Genomic DNA, 20902 nt, shown 5'->3' with positions numbered 1-20902 from the left:
GGACACACCAGAGGTGGGATCAGGTGCCTAGGAGGAGTAAGCATCCCCTGTCGACCGGTCATGAGACCTATATCTTGATCAGGCAAACGGAGTTATCCGTAGTCAAAATCAGTGTGCCAAGAAGAGCAACAGAGTCGTCCACTTCTGCTTCATACTTAGATATTTTATTGAAAGTAGACATTAACGGCGCTGACAACTCAACTGTATGACAAACGGGATGATTTCTGCTTCTCCATCGTCAACTTCCCATTTTTATGTAGCAATATTCCATTATCACCTGCATATGGTGTTTATATATCTCAACTGATTCGATACGCAAGAGCTTGTTCTGCATATAGTCAGTTTTTAAATCGAGACAAGCTACTGACAAACAAGTTGATGGTACAGGGGTTTCAACAGTCTCGATTGAGGTCAGCATTTCGCAAATTCTATGGTCGTTATAACGATCTGGTTCGTCAATACAACTTATCATTGGGTCAAGTGCTGTCTGATGCGTTTCATACCGATTGTTAGGCCGTTCTTGGCACACTGGTTTTGACTACGGATAACTCCGTTTATCTGATCAGGATATGGGGCTCACGGCGGGTGTGACCGGTCGACAGGGGATGCTTACTCCTCTTAGGCACCTGATCTCACCCCTGGTGTGTCCAGGGGTCCGTGTTTGCCCATCTTTCTATTTTGTATTGCTTATAGGAGTTATGAGATTGATCACTGTTCGTTATCTTCGCCTTTCATGATTGATCACTGTTCGTTGTCTTCACTTTTCATGAAGTACATGTACATGTATTCATATGACAATTGTTTGTAAATACCTATTTAAAAAAACAACAAAAAACATTGGGTTAAAACAAATTTATTCATATAAGGAATATTGGATATCTTTATAAAAACATTAACATTACAAGTTGACAAAGTTACATCAAATAAACAAAAATTGATTCAAGAAGATTAGTAAATGGTCAAATATAAATGACATTGTATGTGAATTCTTTGAATTTTGCATACGAGTAAAATGCAGAGTTTGTTAATCAGAAAATAACATATATATACAGTGTAATATTGCTATATAAGGATTACTATATTTGTATCTGGAGGTGCACCAGTAATACACACAATCCAATCTAACACTTGGTGCCTTCCCTCATACATAACATGTATATGGTCCATCAACTTTTTTCTGCTAGCATGTACTACATGTATATGTATCTATGAATTCTAGTTCTCACTAAAAACCATGTAGCCATGCAAACCAAATGATAAGGTATGTCACTTATGTTGTGTTTTCATGTGTTTCTTTAAGTTCCACGAATTAGTAAAGGCTTTCTCACACATGCCGCATTTATAAGGTCTCTCGCCTGTATGTGTCATCATGTGTCTTCCCAAGTTCCCTGATTCGGGAAATGATTTCCCACAGACTTCGCAATGATATGGCCTATCACCTGTGTGTATCCTTAGGTGTTTTCCCAAGTTCCCTGACTGAGAAAATGCCTTCCCACAGATATCACATTTAAAGGGCCTATCCCCTGTATGTATCCTCATGTGTCTCTGTAAATCTGCTGACTGACAAAAAATTTTCCCACATAAATCACATTTGTAAGGTATATCACCTGTGTGTGTTCTCATATGTCTCACTAAATCAGCTGACTGACTAAAAGCATTCCCACATATATGACATTTGTAAGGTTTATCACCTATGTGTGTTCTCAAGTGCGTCTCTAAATCTGCTGGCTGACTGAAAACTTTCCCACATAAATCACATTTGAAAGGTATATCACCCATGTGTGTTCTCAAGTGCGTCTCTAAATCTGCTGGTTGACTAAACACTTTCCCACATAAATCACATTTGAAAGGTATATCACCCATGTGTGTTCTCAAGTGCGTCTCTAAATCTGCTGGTTGACTAAAAACTTTCCCACATAAATCACATTTGAAAGGTATATCACCCATGTGTGTTCTCAAGTGCGTCTCTAAATCTGCTGGCTGACTAAAAGCATTCCCACATAAATCACATTTGTAAGGTATATCACCCATGTGTGTTCTCAAGTGCGTCTCTAAATCTGCAGGCTGACTAAAATCGCTCCCACATATTTCGCATTTAGAAAGTGCTTGACTTATATGTGTCTTTATGTGTGTCTCTAAATTCCCCGATTGACAATAAGCCTTTCCCCACGCATCACATTTGTAATGCAAACGACGTGTGTGTGTTCTCACGTGTACCCTTAAGGATTTTGGAGCATGAAATGTTTTCCCACAGACATCACATTTATAAGGTCTATCACCTGTATGTGTCCTCATGTGTACCTGTAAAGAGCCTGAATGACTGTAAGTGTTCCCACAAACAGTACAATGATAAGGTTTCTCGCCTGTATGTGTCCTACTATGTCTTTTTAAAAACCATCTCATTCGGAAGGTTTCCCCACACACATCACACTGAAACGGTTTTTCACCTGTATGTGTCTTCATGTGTTTCTTTAAATTCCCTGCTAGACCATATGCCTTTCCACAGACCTCACATTTGTAAGATCTCTCACCTGTGTGTGTTACCATATGAGTCTGTAAATACCATCTACCACTAAATTTTTTCCCACAGACGTCACATTGAAAAGGTTTATCACCTGTATGTGTCCTCAAGTGTCTCTGTAAATCTCTCGATATACTAAAAACCTTTCCACAGAAATCACATTTATAAGGTGGTCCATCACCTTTGTTTGTTACCGTGTGCTTCTTTAGTTTCTCTGTAATACCAGCTTCCTTCCCACTTTCGTCACATTTATAAGGTTTTTCTCCTGCATCCATTTTCACGCGGTTCTATAGTATACGTATTCGGACAGAGATAACATTTATAAGGTAAAGACGAATATGTAAACACCCATGCGACTCTGTAAATGTTCAGTCTGACTGCACACCTTCAGACAAACATTATATCTATGAGGTTTATCACCAGTATGTGTCCTGATGTGTTTCTTTATACCTCCACGTGGAATTGGAAAATGCTTCGCTTCTCAAGACCATCCTGTTTCAATGAACAAAATAAATCCAATTCAAATTAATGAATTATAAGTAATGTATGACTCAAAAAGATACAAGAAGCCCATCAGTTGCAACAAAAAGGCACATGGTCCACAAAGCTCATTAGAGTCCCTTGGTTCTGCTTTTCTTCATCAGAAGATTTTTATCCTCTTTAATGCCATAAAATATTTTGACCTCATATTACAACCCCAACTTAGCCCCATGGGGTTATGATTTTACCAAAATTGAATCCACACATGATAAAGCTTTAATATCAATATGACTATTGACTTCCTGTTGTAGAAAAGATTTTTTTCAAGATTTAAAGATTTTCCTCCTGCATAATAATGTAACAAACTGAACCCAGATACACCAGAGAAACTGTGACACGATGTTTATAAGACAAACCAAGAATCCCGTGTGTAAAATATTTCCCCAAATTTGACCAAGTTAATCAACCTGTAAATATTTAAAACATGAAAGAAAATTAAAAATTGTTGAGAATTAAAATCCTTGCACTATGCACATCTGGAAGTTATTGACAAAGATCCTATAAGCTTCTAACCTGTGAGAGGAGTTAAAGCTGACATGAATTAATAAATACGTACACCTTTCTCATCTTATCCGCCATATTTCTCTCAGGTAGCCTAATTTACTCTACCCGTATATACCCCAAATATGATTGTCACACTTGAGTGATTTTTCTAGGTGGACTCGACCAGTGCACATCTCCGATAGTAATAAATAGGGAATGCGAAACAAATAAAATCACATTTTAAAACATTATGCTTTGCTCAAAATTACAAAATATTTATTGTATACCAATGCAACATTCCGAAAGTTTAGATAATTTAGAAAAAAAATGCAAAAAAAAAAAAAAAAGAAGCTTTTCTTGCATACTTGCAAGTGCATGCAATTATTTGCAGTTTCTTATGAAATAAATTCGAAGAAATCATTTGCCAATTACATACTGATAGAATGGAATAAACAAAGAGCATAAAATATATTATTTATATCAATTCTTGCAAAATACAGGTACATGCCATATGCATAATATGTAATGCACATGACATATTCGCCACACAAAAAAAAAAACCGTATTAAATACGGACGTCTATTCAACAGGTATCGGAGATGTGCACTTACCGAAAATATTATATTCTCTTTATTCTGATAAATCCACGAAACAAAATGATAAACTCTATTTGTATCTCGTTAGAACTTTACAACACGTTGTCATTCCATTATACAGACTGCGACACACTTCACCCGTGCCAAATAGGGTGTCTTCAATCAGGGGAGATGTCAGAGTCGAAAATTTTTCCTGTATTGAATGCTTGTCTGGTCGAGGTTTTGCAGTTTATAGAAATCGGGAATCTAATCATATACACTGAACATCTGGTTGGATATATTGCGTGCTCAATTCAAAATTTATCGATGATCATATACAAATTTGGATATACAAATAAGGGAATAATGATCGAAAATATACATCTGTTTAAAAATGCGGGTATTACATTTGCATTCCATAATAAACAGTTGATTACACAGAGACACATATAAAAGGAAATGTATAAACGAAAATATAGTTTTATTGTTTCTTTGGGAACCACATAATTATTTACGGTCTCTGTATGTCCATATTCATTGATTGAACAGGAGAGAGAGAGAGAGAGACTGTCCTACTTCGATGTACAATATATCATTTCACATAAGGAAAGAAAATTGATCACTGATATAATGGTAAGCTTACAAGCATTAAAAAATTCCAGCTATTTAAAAATTTGTTATTGACAATATATTAAAAACTTACAGGAGTTGATTCTTATAATTGAATTCATTACAAATTAAAAAAAAAAAAGATATCAGTTTAAACTGTGCATGTAGAAAATACTGACTTTGTATGTTAGAATAACGGAAAAAAGTAAATTGTCAAAAAAAAATGGGGAGAGCAGACCAGCCCAGCCTCCCTTCCCACCCCAACCCCCTGTATATGTGCCTGAAACAACATATCAATTCGTGTTGAAAGAAAGGTGCATATCTGCATTTCATTAAATTCCAAAGGAGCTCGAATTTATGTGTTCCCCTATTAATTATTTTGTATGCAAGATTCGTTCCCGAATATAGAATCATGCTTTCAGTCAGAGCAGAAATGAATTCATTTTGAAGTACATCTAGTTTGAATGCAAATGTGGGGTTCCTTCTTTTAATTTCATCAGATTCATTAGAACCTCCTCCCCCAAACTATGCAGCTTTGTTTTTATTGATATCTAAATCGGCATATGATTCCGGATACAAATTATATAATGTTTTTTCGTGATCATATAGATGTCGATACTAGAAAATATACTCTTGCCTTTTGCATATCCTACTAATGCATTACAGTAGATTGACACTGTATCATATCAAATAAAACCTCAACACGAATTTTACTGATTTATGAATACTAACATCTTATCGAATACATTTGGATATGAAATTTCTACGTACAGCGGTATGTCTATTTTCAGAATATATCCATTGCGCCAGATCTACGAAATGAAAATAATCATTATGGCATGTTACAGAAACGTTAAAACACACATATCCTAGAGTCCTGCAATGCATGCATGCGATTTTTCTGAATACATGTATTTATGTATTCGTGAATGAGGTTCCTACGCTTAAAACTATCTTGGCCTTTATGCATTTTGTTTTGTGATTTCGGTTTACCATTCCTTACACTGTGAATGAAGGAAAACTTGGTAAAGGGTGCAATTCTACACCATACAATTAGTATGCATGCATGTGTTGAAAAGCAAAATGTACATGTAATAACCAGACATGTATCGTCATTTTTCATGGGGGGGGGGGGGGGGGGGGGGGTGTACTACAACATGAAGAAAAAATATGGAAAATTGGATTCTTCAAAATTTCTTCCCATTCAAAATAATAATTAAAAAAGATGAACGAAAACAGCAATAAAATAAAACAAAAAACCCAAACAAACCAAGATGTTTTATCCGATGTTCAAAGTCCAAATGTGAGGTGAAGGGTTAAAAGAGTCTTTTACTTTGACTGCCTCAATAATTTCCCCCCTACACTTCATTTTCTTCCATCTTGGGGGTGGGATGGGGTGGTTAGAGTCCTCTACTATGAGTGCTTCATTTTCTTAATTGGCGGTGGTGTGTGTCTTCTACTATTATATCAGAACTTTCAAGCTGGGGTCAAGTTTGGGAGTTGGGGGGTTGGGGTTGTCACCCAATATATTTTTTACTTGCATTACAAAATAACGGCCTCTCACTTCTGTCGGCGCGGGTTCGAAACCCAGTTTCCCAGTTTACTTTCGGAAGGTCGGTGTTCTCTTCCCAGGTACATTATATCTGGTTTCTCTCTTCCACCAACAAAAACTGGGCGCCACCAGATAACTGAAAAATTGTTGAGTGTGGCGGAAAACATAAAAAAAACAAAAAAAACACAAAATAACAAAAAAATGGATATTGTTATCAAAGGTGGGGGACAGACACTATTGTCCCCTCCCCTTGATTCTATGTACCTTTGTACTTGACCTATGTATTTGGGAGAGGGCCTACATAGGCTATGCCTGTTGCCCAATCCTGTTGAGTTTCTCAATAAAATATGTTTAAATAAAAAAAAATTCTATGTGCTTGATAACTACGTATATGATAAACTCAATTATTACATTTTGCATTACTACAATTTGCGTCGAGTTCAACGCAGAATGTAATAAAGCAAAATGGCATAGATATATAAGATCTATTGAGCGCCGAATTAGCATAAAATGAAGTAATTGAAAATTACATTATTTAATGATATGTTTAATTTTTAATTATTGCGTGCTTTAAATGAATCAAATGAATCTGTATTATCAATTAATGAGAGCAATATTGAATTACTGTTCTCTTATATTGAATTAACGATATCATTTGTCTTAATAAGAGCGCGATTATTACAAGATCATCGTTTGAATCCCCCCACTCTCCACCTCCCCCCTCTCTCATCCCATACACTCGTGCAGTGTTGTATATGCAAATTATCTATGCACAAACAATTTATGTACCTAAATGATTTCCTGATTTATAAATCTGCAATACTCTGACAAGTAAATCATACGATATAAGGATTCATGCACAATACAGGGTAAATATTCTACTCTGATACTTCCCCTGATTGAAGATAGCTGATCGGCACGGGCTAAGTGTGTCGCAGTCTCTACAATGGACAATGTTGTTTACTGTTGGAATACAAATGGAGTGTATCGTTTTGTTCCATGGATTATGCTAATAAAGGGAGTTTTACTACTACTTTGAGTATTTTCGACAAGTGTACACGTACATCTTCGGTCCTTTACAGATATTACGAGTAGACCCAGGCATTCGATGCTTTTTCATGACGAGCATACATGACAATGTCTTCTTTATACGTACAGTAGCATTTATGTATTTGCATTTTGCTTGAAGTAAGTGTGAATGGTATAGATTTTATACCCTTTGCTTATTCCATTTCATCAACAGATCTAGATAATAGATGAAATATTTCTCCGAGTTTTTGTATAGTTTAGACATATTTATTGCAAGTGTACGCACATTCACGTAAAGAAAAGGCATTCTATATTTATTTATCCAAAGCTTTTAGAATGATTTACTACTGTACGATATGTTTATTGTAATTTTGAGCACTGCATGGTGTTTCAAAACGTGATTTCATTTCTTCTTGATGTCCTATAAATTAGTATCGGCGATGTACGTGTTACCTGTCGAAGCTACCCGCACAGGTAAATCGAAGACACTGATGTGAAGTGAAGCGTAGCACAACTCGTACCCTTATATACCATGCGAACCCTGATACATATAACAATAGAATATCCAACTAATATGGCGGATTAGCAAAGAAATAGAATTATACTATATTTATTAATTCATGTCAGCTTTAAAAGGACAAACCATGCCCTTTATCTAATATATTTCCTCAAAGCGGACTAAGTTCAACAACCTGTTATTGTCTTTAAAATTGAAGAAAATCAAAATCCTAGATGCACATCTTCCATACCCATACAATACTCTTTAAAAGAAGGTCCTAACTTGAAAACTGTGGAAGGAAAAATAAAAGACAAATCATGTACTCTCTATGCAATATTTCCTGAAAATTAATTTCAACAACCTCTGATTTTCTGAAAAAATTGAGGAAAATCAAAATCCTTGCCACATGCACATCTTCCATACCCATACAAATACTGTATAAAATAAGAAGGTTCTCACTTGAAAATACTTGACAAATCATGTATTCTCTATGTAATATTTCCTCCAAAGAGGCCCAAGTTCAACAACCTGTAATTTTCCCAAAAATTTAAGAAAATAAAAAGCCTTGCCACATGCACATCTTGAATACCCATACAAACACTCTGTAAAACAAGGTCTTGACTTGAAAATTGTGAAAGGAGTTATTTGGACAAACTACCAGGTATGTACCCTCCATATAACAATAATTTTCAAATAAAGGGGCAAAACTCCTGCAAGAGAGGTCAAAATGGATCAAATTTGCAACATGATCTAAATTGAGTGATCCACAAAGAAGCTACATGTACATAGCAAATTTCAGCTTGATATGTGACAGAGAAATGAAATTAGAAACAGTAAACCCCAAATGGACAGATGGGCAGAAGGACAGGCAGAACGATGGATATACAAACATCGCTGTACCATAAATTAATATGTCCCATTTAAAGATGGGCATATAATAACTGGACTCCTTCTGACTTTGGTCAAAGGTTACCTCATTTAAATAAGCAGAGGCCAAAAAATAAGTTTACTTAACAATCTTGAAGCAAAAATTTTGTAATCTGTGGACCTTTAATGAACATCTACATGTACATAGTTCTGCTAGTCTTGAGAAGATTTTTCCCCATACAACATATGCAAAACTTTGATCCCCTATTGAGGTCCCATTCAACAATCTGAGGCCAAAATTGCAACATTGTGGATCCTTGTATATTACTATAACTAATCATGAATGTTGCTCCAAATAAAAAGATTTTTTAAACAGATTTTCCCTACATACCCCCCCTAAAAAAAAATCTGTTTCCCTTTTGTAGCCTTACCCTACCTCCATGGACCATGTTCTCAACAAATTTGAATCTACACTACGTGATGATGCTTGTATATTAATATGACTAATCATGGGCCCATTGTTCCAAGAAGATTATAATTGATATTTCCTATATACCCAAGTGTTCCACTATTATGGACCTATCCTAAATCCGAAGTTTAAAATTCCTCCACTCATTAGAGAAAGTATCAAATTTCACATAAGTCTATTTATGGTCCAGTGGTACATACGAAGATTTCTTCATACACATTATCATAGTTTCACTATTTCTTAATCAATTATCTTCTCTTTGAAAAGAACATGTGACCCTTCATTTGAACACATTTAAATTCCCTTTACCGAAATGTGCTTTACGGTAAGTTTGGTCAAAATTGGCCTTGTGATTATGGAGAAGTCGAAAATGAAAAAAAGTTTGTGTACAGATGGACGGACACACGATGGACAGGAGCCTCAGCTGGACAAAATGTGATCAGAAAACCTCACTTGAGCTGTTGAGCTTTAAAGGTCTGGATTCCATTTTGTAATTCTCTGTCAGGCACAAGGTCTTGCCATAAAGAATCTCTATACAAAATATGAAAGCCCTACCTAATTAGTTCCTCATATATTTGATAAGTTATTAGTTACTTACAGTATTCCAATCATCGATTATGAAATTCTCACAGATTCCAATCACTACTTTTTGCCAAGTTTGGTTGAAATTGGCCAAGTGGTTCTGGAGAAGAAGTCGAGAATGTGAAAAGTTTACAGAAAGACGGACAGACAGACGACAGACAACAGGTGATCGGAAAAGCTCACTTCAGCTTTCAGCTCAGATCAGCTAAAAATTGAAATGAGCCTAATCAGGGCATGGTGGGGAAAAACTTGCAAAAGTAATATTTTTTACAAAAAGCACAGAAAATGAAAGTAAATATCAGGAAAATATTTCAATTTGAACATGATCAATAGATGAATAATTACTCTCAAAACAGTAAGCAAGTAATTTCTATAATAATAAAGTCGAAAACGTTTTACAGTGAACAAGTAACACGAGATAAAACCAACTATACAGTAAGCACGAAGCACAACTGGTTTATATACATGCACAGTCATCATAAAGACAGTTATTAAATACAACACATACATATATTGACATCATAACTCATGCATATGTATAAGGAGTTGGGACTATATAAACAAAAAACATATACATACAGAAAGAGCAGGGGTAATTAAGAAGGAGGTAAAATACAGTTGGAAAAAGCAAAATAAAAATAGGTTACAGTAATGTCTTGGTTTAGACTAAAAACTTAAGATTAGGGCAGGAAAGGCTGGAGTCTATACATGAGATACATTTACAATTTAATTCCCTATACCAATTCAAGACTTAATTTGAAAATTGACTGTATGATGAGAAATTTCTGACATCAATCGACAAAGAGACTTCCAGAGCTTTGCTGCCTCATATCTGAAAGATTTAATCCCATACCTGGTTGTTCTTGATCTGGGTATTTCAGCTGTATTCGTATATCTAAAATTGTATGAATGGTTTTTATAATAACTAAATCTTGTAGAAGGACTCCCCGCTAATTTTATGAATAATTATAAGTTTCCAGACCTATTGTTCGCATTCTCCTGGTTTTTAATTATGGTAATTTTGACCGATTTAATAAACTTCTATAAGTGCTTTTGCATATATACGAAATCTCAATGCTTTCCTGTATTTTTTCAATTTAGCAGGTGCTTTGCTCAGTGCACGAAGTGCCATGTCAATGGCAATGACTGAAACTGAGCATAATAATTCATGAGTGGTATATTGTTAATTTGCCTAATTTGCTTAGATTTTTTGCCTAGCCATTTAAGAACATTAAATAATTGCCTTGCTGCCTTTTTGCAAATATTTGTGATATAATGTGCATTGAAAGAAAGCTTAAAAGTCAATAGTAATGTCCAGTAGTTTTATGTCATCATCATACAAAAATTTGATTCCATTTAAATCAAAGATTTTGCTTTGTTGCCAATAGAGATAGCTTGAAACTTTTCTGGGTCTGCCTGCACTTCATTTGAGGAGACCCGGCCATTGAATCAGAGACCTGTCATACTGAAGTGCTGCTATAACAGGTCTAAAGATTTGTCCAATTTTGATGTAGTACAGATGTACATGTATAATCATATTTACAAAGAGAAAAAGGTCATTTATGAAGATGTTAACGAGTAAGGGGCCAAGAATTGATCCTTGTGGTACACCTTTAATTATACTTGGCATGCCATTTATGTGCTGTCCTACTTTAACACAATTTTGTCTTTATGAGATATAGCTACTTAAGGAGGTATGCTACAACAGAGAAATTTGATATGGATGTAAAGTGGAGGATATGTACAACAATATTTTGAAATTGAAAACTTTAAAATTTACTTTTATTAAGTCAAAAATGCAGTTTTAGTACAAAGCAATCTGAAAAAAATTTAAAACCCCTGCTGGACTCGAACACGCGATCTACAGTTCAGCAGTCGATGTGCTAACCTACTGAGCTACTAAGCTAGGCGAATTTTTTTTAAATGAATACAGATATTGCTGATATTTATATTTTCATCCATGTTTTAAAAGGAAGACGGCCATTATGACGATGTAGAGTACCTCCTTAATACTCCTTGGGCTGATTTAGAATTGACAGTTTCCGTCTCAGTGTGAGTATCTGGTAGTAGCTATATAGCATATCGGTGAACGTTTATCACATGTTCAAAAATTATTTTGACCCCAATCATCATCTGAACAAAAAGTTTGGTCATCAATTGCCCAAAATGTTACCTGTTTTGACTTGTAGATATATAAGCTATTTAAATATCCTGCCTGTTGAAAATTTATTAATTTTATCCAAGTCTTCATTAATTTTGAAAGTTTTTTTACATCTCAAAAATAATCCCAATACAAAGTAAAAGTATAGTATATACACAGTACATTTTCATAATCCCAATACAAAAAGTAAAAGTATAGTATATACACAGTTCATTTTCATAATTCCATTGTTGCATCAATTTCACCATCTCTAATGCAAATCATGCAGATTCAAATTGAGTCATAGATAACCTTTTAAAATCTGCTTTATTTACTTTCTATTGAGTTTCTGCTATCTTGACAATCCAGTAATCCATTAACATCCTCCTTCAATAACACTTCTTAACATTTGTGGTTTCAGACGACTCCATTATTGTAGTGTACATGAGTAACTTTGGAATTCCTCTTTAGACCTGATATATCAATCAAGTCACTGCACATAAATTTAATCCTACTAAATTGTGTAGGCAGAGTTACTGGTCCTATCAAGGGGTGAATACAGTCCCTGAAATGTTCTACTTTCCCATTCACTCACAATGCATTCACATCATACACTCAACATTCATTCAGCGTTCACTCATTGTCATTCGGAACTTTCTAATCTGACAACAAAATGAAACAAAAAATATTTAAGAGTGGAAGGAGCTTTACGGACATTAATTAAATGCAATATATATGTGTTTCTGTATTAGTCATGTCCACAAAGAAGAAATAAGTATAGACTTCACAACTCTACTGACATCTTAACACACCCAGCTGAGATAATTTAATACCAATACAAATGGAAAGTGGATGATACGTGCAAACTACAGATCATGCAGCTGTCAACACAATAAACCTACTGAGCTACCCAGCAGCTAGGCATTAAAGCACCTTATATGAAGTATGATTTTATTATTGAAAGAGTGATACATGTACAAGCTCTCGATTATCATATTTGATTTTTCTTTGCAATTTTTTTTTAAAAATTTATCATTCCAGAAAATTAACAAAAAATTCATATATAGAATAATTGAGAGCTTGTATATCCCTTTAATGGTGAAATCATACTTCATATGAGGTACTTCAATGAGCCACTAATATGAAATTTTAGTGTAATGAGTCACCTTGAAAAGAACACACAAGTATTGCTGATATTTATCTCAAAAGGAAGCGGCCATTTTCATGATGTGTTATTCCTCCTTAAATAGACATAGCTGTAAGAAACTAACGAGGAAGTCTATAATATTTCTTTTACACCCTTGCAATGTCTTACTCTAGCCATAATTACCCAAAATGTGTGTCACAACTGATCATCAGGCCACTCGAATTCATGTTCTGGCATTTTGACATCTTTAAGTAATTTAACATAAAATAACTCTACAGTATAGTTACAGTATGAATATAAAATGATTTCTAATTATCTCACTTTAAACAACTGGCTTAATTTCATATAGAACAATGTGTGTAAGAGATATTGTTTGTTCTCCACAACAACTACTCACTAACATCATGTTTTAAACAGCATACTTACTTACAGTGTAACATGCACAATGTACAAACTTGAAAATATTTCAGAGGTAATAAAAATATTGACTATGTCAAAGAATCAACTTTTTTTTTAAAGTTAGTTAAAGGGTGATGTCAGATGAAATGAAGTCACATGAAAACTTTTTGAAAGGTCATGATGTGCAAGCTGAATGAATTGAACAAGAGGATAAGGTAATCAAAATGAAGGATGAGAAACTGAAAGATGTAAATCTGAGACCTCCGTTGTAAATCATACTGTTCACACCAGTCTTCTTGCTTTCCAAAAAAAAAATTACGATTTTTACGACCACATACTGATCATGTCCCTACAGTCAGGTGATTTTTAACTCCTATCAATACTATAAATTTTGATATCTTGAATCTGGAAATTAGATGTCTCATTATGCATATGTAACTACACAACAAATAAACATTGATTTTCTTAATTTAAATGCATTTTAAAATAAAGTGTGCTGCCACAGCATGATACGCACGTCAGATGTTTCATCATTATAAACAGAATGACACAAAATCAAGTCCACCTTAATTGGTACAAAGATAGCACCAATATCTTTGCTTTGTTTTATGTCTGAAGTAAAATCAAGATTATTCCTTGCACATCGCTATTGACTAATGTCAATATATCTCTTGAAATGTTCAAACAGCGACAATATTCCGAAACATATTTTTATTTTCTTACATATATTTTAATAGATAATTTCTTTCACATGGTATGAATTACTTATTTTGGGTTGTACAAAGATTTACTCAATTAATCTTTAACTGGACAAATGTAATTTAGCTCTTATCAAAATGATCTTTGAATCTTCAGCTAAACTCTGAAACACCATGACTTACTCCCAAGGGGCTATTATTGAATATCTTAAGTGGACAGACATGAAACACCACCTAGATCATCATTCCCCTGAGACAATTCCTCTATCTGTTCTGTGATGTGCTTGTTAAGTCTTTGCAAATTTTGTAGTACAATATTGCATATAATTATATCATTAATGTTAGAAACAAAATAATTAGTTTTCATATTAATTCTATGTAGCTAAATGTTATTTAAAAAAATGTATTTGATGTAATGATTATTGAACAGGATTATAGCATTACTCTCTTAACATATGTAGGAATTTGTAAGCTCCCTATAAACATTTAGTAAATACTTACCATTTTCAAAGTTTTAATGACCTGATTTTTAGCTACAATTTACATTTCTATACAGATGCACAAACTGACAAAGTTTGTTGATTCTAAGACTTGTATCTACATGAGCCCAAAAAAAGGTTATGCCATAGATAGCCATTTATTATATACCCATTTATGTATTGTTTGTTGATACTGTGGATTTCACAGCGTGTGATCCGGTTTTCCGGATCACCACACTGTGGTTTTCTGATCCGTATCAGTATCCTCTGAAACTGATAATGTCACAATGCATCAACGCAATGTTATTTGCTTAAAATATTGGTCGCGTCACAAACAAAACTGCGTACACAAAACAATTTCATGGTATGTATGTATTTTTGATAATTTGGATTACATTTAGTATCTTATCAATGTGGATTTAAAATGCATAGGGAGTATATAATAAATTTATCATTACTACAATAACTTGATCCGAAGAGTTGGATCACGTCTCGTTGACAGGCGCGGATCATCAGATCAAACTCGACGCTTCGCACCTCATGTGATCTGATGATCCGCGCCTGTCAACTCAACATGATCCGACTCTTCGGATCAAGTTACTGTAGTAATAATATATATATATCATCTTAATTATAAGTCACAGTGACCTTCAGATTCAGAGCATATGTCACACCTTCTTTTAAAAGATGTATTAATTGACTAAGTTTGAAGACTCTAGACCAATTTGTCTTAAGTTAAGAGTTGGACAGGATTTTGCCATATTTGGCCATATCCTGTTAATCAAAGGTCACAGTGACCTAACTTTAAAGTGCAACCCACCCTCTACCCAATATGTATCAGATGAAAAAGTTTGATGATTCTAGGTCTCATAGTATTCAAGTTACGAGCCAGACACAAAGCGGAATGGCTGGACAGAAACGATCGCCATATACATCCCATCTAAAGACAGGCATATAAAAACAACTTCAACGATCGCCATATACATCCCATCTAAAGACAGGTGTATAAAAACAACTTCAATGATATACCTGTTTAAATTGATTATAACTAAATCAACTTTCTTCAGCGATTGTCTTCCATAAATTGAGATATCCCTAGGTAGACTTAAATTGTGTTGATTGATATCGATTCAAAAGCGGATTAAGCCACAAACTTAGAAAGAATCAGCTGTGCAATAGAAGGTACTGTTAAAAAATTGCCATGGCAATGAAATAAGAAATTCCATCTAATAAATATGTTTTAAAAAATAGTTTGGGGATCATTCTCATTGTTACACTAAATACTTGGCCTGTTGAATCCCCCCATGCCTGCCTTTTAGAAAGACCTGTACTCAAACATTATCGATCTAATTTTATCTCTCTACAGTGATAGAAACATACAACCAGGTAGTGAATTTAAACATCAAGTTTCATATCAAATTAGTTTTGGCTAGATGAATATAAATCCAGTTGCTAATATTGACCTTTGGTATTTGAACATCGACTACAGCTAGATTACTTTGTTTACCTGATCAATTGCAAGTGAAGATATATACACGAGGCTATGGTAGGTCAGTGACTGGTCAACACTTAACAGGGCATGCTTACTCTTCCTAGACACCTGATCCCACCTCTGGTATGTCCAGGGGTTGGTATTTACTCTTCTCTTAATTTGCATTCTTGGTAGGCTTTATGATATTGATCACTGTTTGTTATCTTCACCTGTTCTTTTGTTAACAGTTCTCTCTGTTCAGATTTTTTTTTCTGTTGTTACAATTGAAATATCTAATTTTGTATTTAAACTTCTGGGATCATTGTTTCGGAATTTTGTATTTAAACTTCTGGTATTGTTGTTTCGGGTTGCTAAAGTTGTATCATAATAGTTAAAACAAAATATAAATAAAAAAATTAGCAAATGATATCCTGTGTCAACATCTCAACGGTGGGAAAAGGATCCCAATTACAGTAAAAAACAAAAACTTATAATTTGGTGTTTGCTAATTACCCGTATCTTTGTAACAGCCGAGGCCATAAAGTTTGAAACTTATAAATCCTGTATGTCACTTTACAAAGTACAAGACTTTAATCTTTTCTTTTTTACTGATATATTTATATTCATGCATAAAACAAATCAAAAAAGTTCAGATAAAGCACTATTCAAAATCTAATACGATGATGTCAGATGACATCCCATTATTCTTAATTTATTCACTACCATGAATATTATCAAAATAGTTATGAAAACCAACACATATTTTCATCTACTTTTCCATGTATCTGTGCATATACTGTATACACGTTGTACTTGCATTTTTCATTTGTGTCCCTCATATATTGGTGAAACTTGCCATCATTTCACGAGACATATAAATATACACTTTGACACTTTAAATATTAAATATATATTGGGAACTGAAGTGGAACATTCGTCGCTTCTCCAGTTCTGTTTATTTTTGAGTCAGCAACTAAAGAATTTTCAAAGTTCAAATCACAGCATTTAATATGAATGTTCTTAACCAGATCACTAAAATGAAATTCTAAATTCCTTGATCACAATATAATGACATTTTCCAATGACACAATCAAAACCTACTTTACTACCTTTATCAGAAGGAAGTATAACATTTTATACTAAAAAGACACAAGAGTTTGATGGTGGTGTTTCGCAAAATTTAGTAATTTTTCGTATTTTTTATGCCAAACAATGACCAAAATGTATCATTACACTGTGTCATTTGAAAAATCAGCCTTTTTCATAATGAAATAACTATTTAATCCATGTTATTTGTGGTACATATCTTTTAATGTGAAATTTACTTTGCTTTCTTCTACAGGTTTTTTTTGTTGTTGTAAAAATCGCACTAACAAAACTGGAATTATGCTTTTAAAACATTGTTACACATTAGTTTTTTATAACTGTAAATACTGGTATGAATCTACGTGTTCACTTACAGGATTTAAACAGACATGTATGTTGATGAACATTTCTAAAACCAGCACAAAACCTTTTAGCTTGATTTGATGAACATAGCTAGTTTGATATTGTACACATTAGAAATGTACAGAATTGAAGGGGTTTTTTTCTGTCCCATCTGTAGACACATGTTTTTGCCAGTAATATGCCACTTAATTTGCAGTGGTCACAACAAACACAAATGCTATAAAATATGCAATACAAAGGTTCAAAAGTTTAAAAGTAATGTCTTATACAGTACTTTATTTTGATCATCCAATGATGGTTTTAATGATGCTTAACTGAATCTGCGATCAGATCTAAAAAGCTATTGATTTTGTCCTATTTGTAGACAGTTTACCATAAATCTAAATGTGACGTAACTAAAAAATACTTCATCAAATAGTTGAGGGTTTTTTCAAGCCATGTCTGAACTTCAAATTTAAGTTACTCTGAGTTTTGATAAGTCTTTTTCCAGTCTCTTTTGTTATTTAAAAGTGTCTGAAAGCTAAAAATAGAATTGCATCCATAAGACGTCTGTTTTGTCATATTTTGGTAACAATTAACCGATATAATTTATCTGTTATGTAAAAATGTTATAAAAAGTTAGGTAATAATTAATGCAATTAGTTGTAAACATGATTAATCATCATTAAACATGCAAAACAATTAAGTTCTTGAATTCTTCATTTTACTCTTATCATTAATTGTTCATTTAATAATATCTTAACAATTTTGCAAGATACAGTTAACAGGCTAGTGTTAGATAAACATATAAATGCATTGGTACATTTCTTCATGTACATGTATAACTATTATCTTTTTGACAACATGAAGTTGGTCTTTCATTTTTCCTTCAAGAAAACTCAGGTATTCACAACAAAACTGATATTAGCGTTTAATCTAAACTGGGGGTGTCGGTACTACAAAATCCATACTTACCTGATCATGCTGATAATAAAATAAGTATAATGTGAGAAAAACACCAAAATATTTCAAAGAAATCATTGATATTGCTTTCAACATATGCTCATCGTTCACTTTGCGCTCCGTTTGTGCTCTGTGTTTGCTCATCGTTCACTATAAGTTGCATTTCGCATTCACACATCATGATTTTTCACCTCTCACTCTACAATTGTTCATTATTCACGAGAAAAGGCTCAGGTAGAATGTTTCAGAGACTGTATCAAAATTAGCACCCAAGGTATTATAGTTCTATTGTCTTATTCTTTCATAGCTAGGTGTCCCACTATCTGATGTGTAGCAATTCTATGTTTACACAGATTGTGAGAAAAATGTATGTGGATTAGTATAAATTCAAAACATAATTGATAATTTCCTTCAATTACACCATAAGCTATACTATTGCCATCTATATTTTTCTAATTACCAGCTATATCTAAAGTTAACGCGATGTTCTAATAAGAGACAAAGCACATTAATTTTAACCCCTTTGGCTTACCATAACCACTTAAGCTATGACACATTGACAAAATGTAAATAGATCGTAGCGATGGTTTACCTGCATCACAGCGCCTCGCTCGGTGGTTACTGCTCCCCTGAACGCTTGCTTCGTGATATGACGGACACTTTGAATAATTTACTGACTTTCAGTTGGTGCTTATCCACGGAGGACGCGTTGCCTTTGTGGGTCAATTTCAGGTGCTGGTAAACACTGGTAATATACAGCCGAGCCGTGACGGTCGGAAAGCCCAGGAACGTCACATGCAATCGCTAACATGTTTAATCTTATCACACATTTCAGCGGCGGATCGAGAACATTTTTAAAAGAGATGGGGGGGGGGGGGGGGGGGGGGGGGGGCTCGACCTAAGTCTGTGCCTTTTCCGCCCAAGGAAGGGAGAGTTTTCCCAAAATGACAAAAAATGAGTTTTATTTTAAAAAATCAACGAAACGAGGGGGGGGGGGGTGCAACCACCCCATAAACCCTCCCTCCTCTAGATGCGCCACTGCATTGTATAATTAATGACATCAGATACAACCGTGAGGTGAAATTTATCTTGAGGATCGTAATGCACCATTAAATATATTTTTCTGCGTGTATAGCAACCTCTAATGACAAACTTCACTAATGATATAAATTTGTTTTCCAATGAAATAATTTACAAAGGCACCTGAAGTATGGATATTACTATATTACTACAACACCCCCCAACACCCCGCCCCTTATCTTCTTTTTTTTTGGGGGGGGGGGGTGCCAATAATTTCTCTGAAATGTGTGAATTTGTGATGATCAGAGTAAATGAAAGTCAAGAAAGGTTATCATCCAATCAAAATCAGTCTAGGTAGTATATGAAGAGAGCATTCACCATAGCTCCTCACTTTGTTGATAGAAGACAAGCTGCAAACAAGTTACATGTAGGAAAGACGGGGATTAGACGTGGCTGAACAAGTTACATGTAGGTAAGACGGGGATTAGACGTGGCTGAACAAGTTACATGTAGGTAAGACAGGGATTAGACGTGGCTGAACAAGTTACATGTAGGTAAGAAAGGGATTAGACGTGGCTGAACAAGTTACATGTAGGTAAGAAAGGGATTAGACGTGGCTGAACAAGTTACAAGTAGGTAAGACGGGGATTAGACGTGGCTGAACAAGTTACATGTAGGTAAGAAAGGGATTAGACGTGGCTGAACAAGTTACATGTAGGTAAGACAGGGATTAGACGTGGCTGAACAAGTTACATGTAGGTAAGAAAGGGATTAGACGTGGCTGAACAAGTTACATGTAGGTAAGAAAGGGATTAGACGTGGCTGAACAAGTTACAAGTAGGTAAGACGGGGATTAGACGTGGCTGAATAAGTTACATGTAGGTAAGACGGGGATTAGACGTGGCTGAACAAGTTACATGTAGGTAAGAAAGGGATTAGACGTGGCTGAACAAGTTAGATGTAGGTAAGACAGGGATTAGACGTGGCTGAACAAGTTACATGTAGGTAAGAAAGGGATTAGACGTGGCTGAACAAGTTACATGTAGGTAAGAAAGGGATTAGACGTGGCTGAACAAGTTACAAGTAGGTAAGACGGGGATTAGACGTGGCTGAATAAGTTACATGTAGGTAAGACGGGGATTAGACGTGGCTGAACAAGTTACATGTAGGTAAGAAAGGGATTAGACGTGGCTGAACAAGGTTTTCCTTCCCATAGCACACTGATAATGAGGACAATCTTTTTAATAAACGATACATACTTACGTAAGTGAGCCGGCTTCTGAATCAACACGATTAAAATAATAACCCATTGCTCATTGATGCTTTTAAAGAGGATGAAAAGTTATCTCATATAAAAACTAGTCCAAGCATGACTAAATCACTGAGTGTTAATGCAAAGATAATTAGAATTTCCTCTTTAGAGATTTAGCA

General features: G+C 34.5%; 1 protein-coding gene and 1 long non-coding RNA gene across 4 annotated transcripts in view; both read right to left on the bottom strand.

Moving 5' to 3' along the window:
* The window catches only part of LOC130054394 (uncharacterized), a 74297-nt gene that overhangs the window by 23694 nt on the left and 29701 nt on the right, over positions 1 to 20902 (bottom strand). The gene's annotated exons all lie outside the window — the stretch shown is intronic.
* Positions 838 to 19208, bottom strand: LOC125671293 (zinc finger protein 227-like). Of its 3 annotated transcripts, XM_056163965.1 has the most exons (4): positions 19044 to 19208; positions 10580 to 10621; positions 5500 to 5540; positions 838 to 3013 (listed from the first exon to the last, which is right to left on the bottom strand). In XM_056163965.1, exon 4 carries the CDS (start codon positions 2794 to 2796, stop codon positions 1267 to 1269), a length of 1530 nt encoding a protein of 509 aa, XP_056019940.1. In that variant the 5' UTR covers positions 2797 to 3013; positions 5500 to 5540; positions 10580 to 10621; positions 19044 to 19208; the 3' UTR covers positions 838 to 1266. The 3 variants fall into 3 exon arrangements, with proteins under 3 accessions (XP_056019940.1, XP_048762828.2, XP_048762831.2); XM_048906871.2 differs by lacking the exon at positions 5500 to 5540; XM_048906874.2 differs by lacking the exons at positions 5500 to 5540; positions 19044 to 19208 and adding an exon at positions 12202 to 12481.

The sequence above is a fragment of the Ostrea edulis genome, chromosome 4 (assembly GCF_947568905.1).
Source record: "Ostrea edulis chromosome 4, xbOstEdul1.1, whole genome shotgun sequence".
Taxonomy (NCBI): Eukaryota; Metazoa; Mollusca; class Bivalvia; order Ostreida; family Ostreidae; genus Ostrea; species Ostrea edulis.
The sequence above is the reverse complement of the archived record's forward strand: the minus strand, read 5'-3'. Positions and strand labels throughout refer to the sequence as shown.

Excerpts from the sequence above, each read along its gene's own strand:
- LOC125671293 (XM_056163965.1), bottom strand. The coding sequence starts at position 2,796 with ATGGATGCAGGAGAAAAACCTTATAAATGTGACGAAAGTGGGAAGGAA.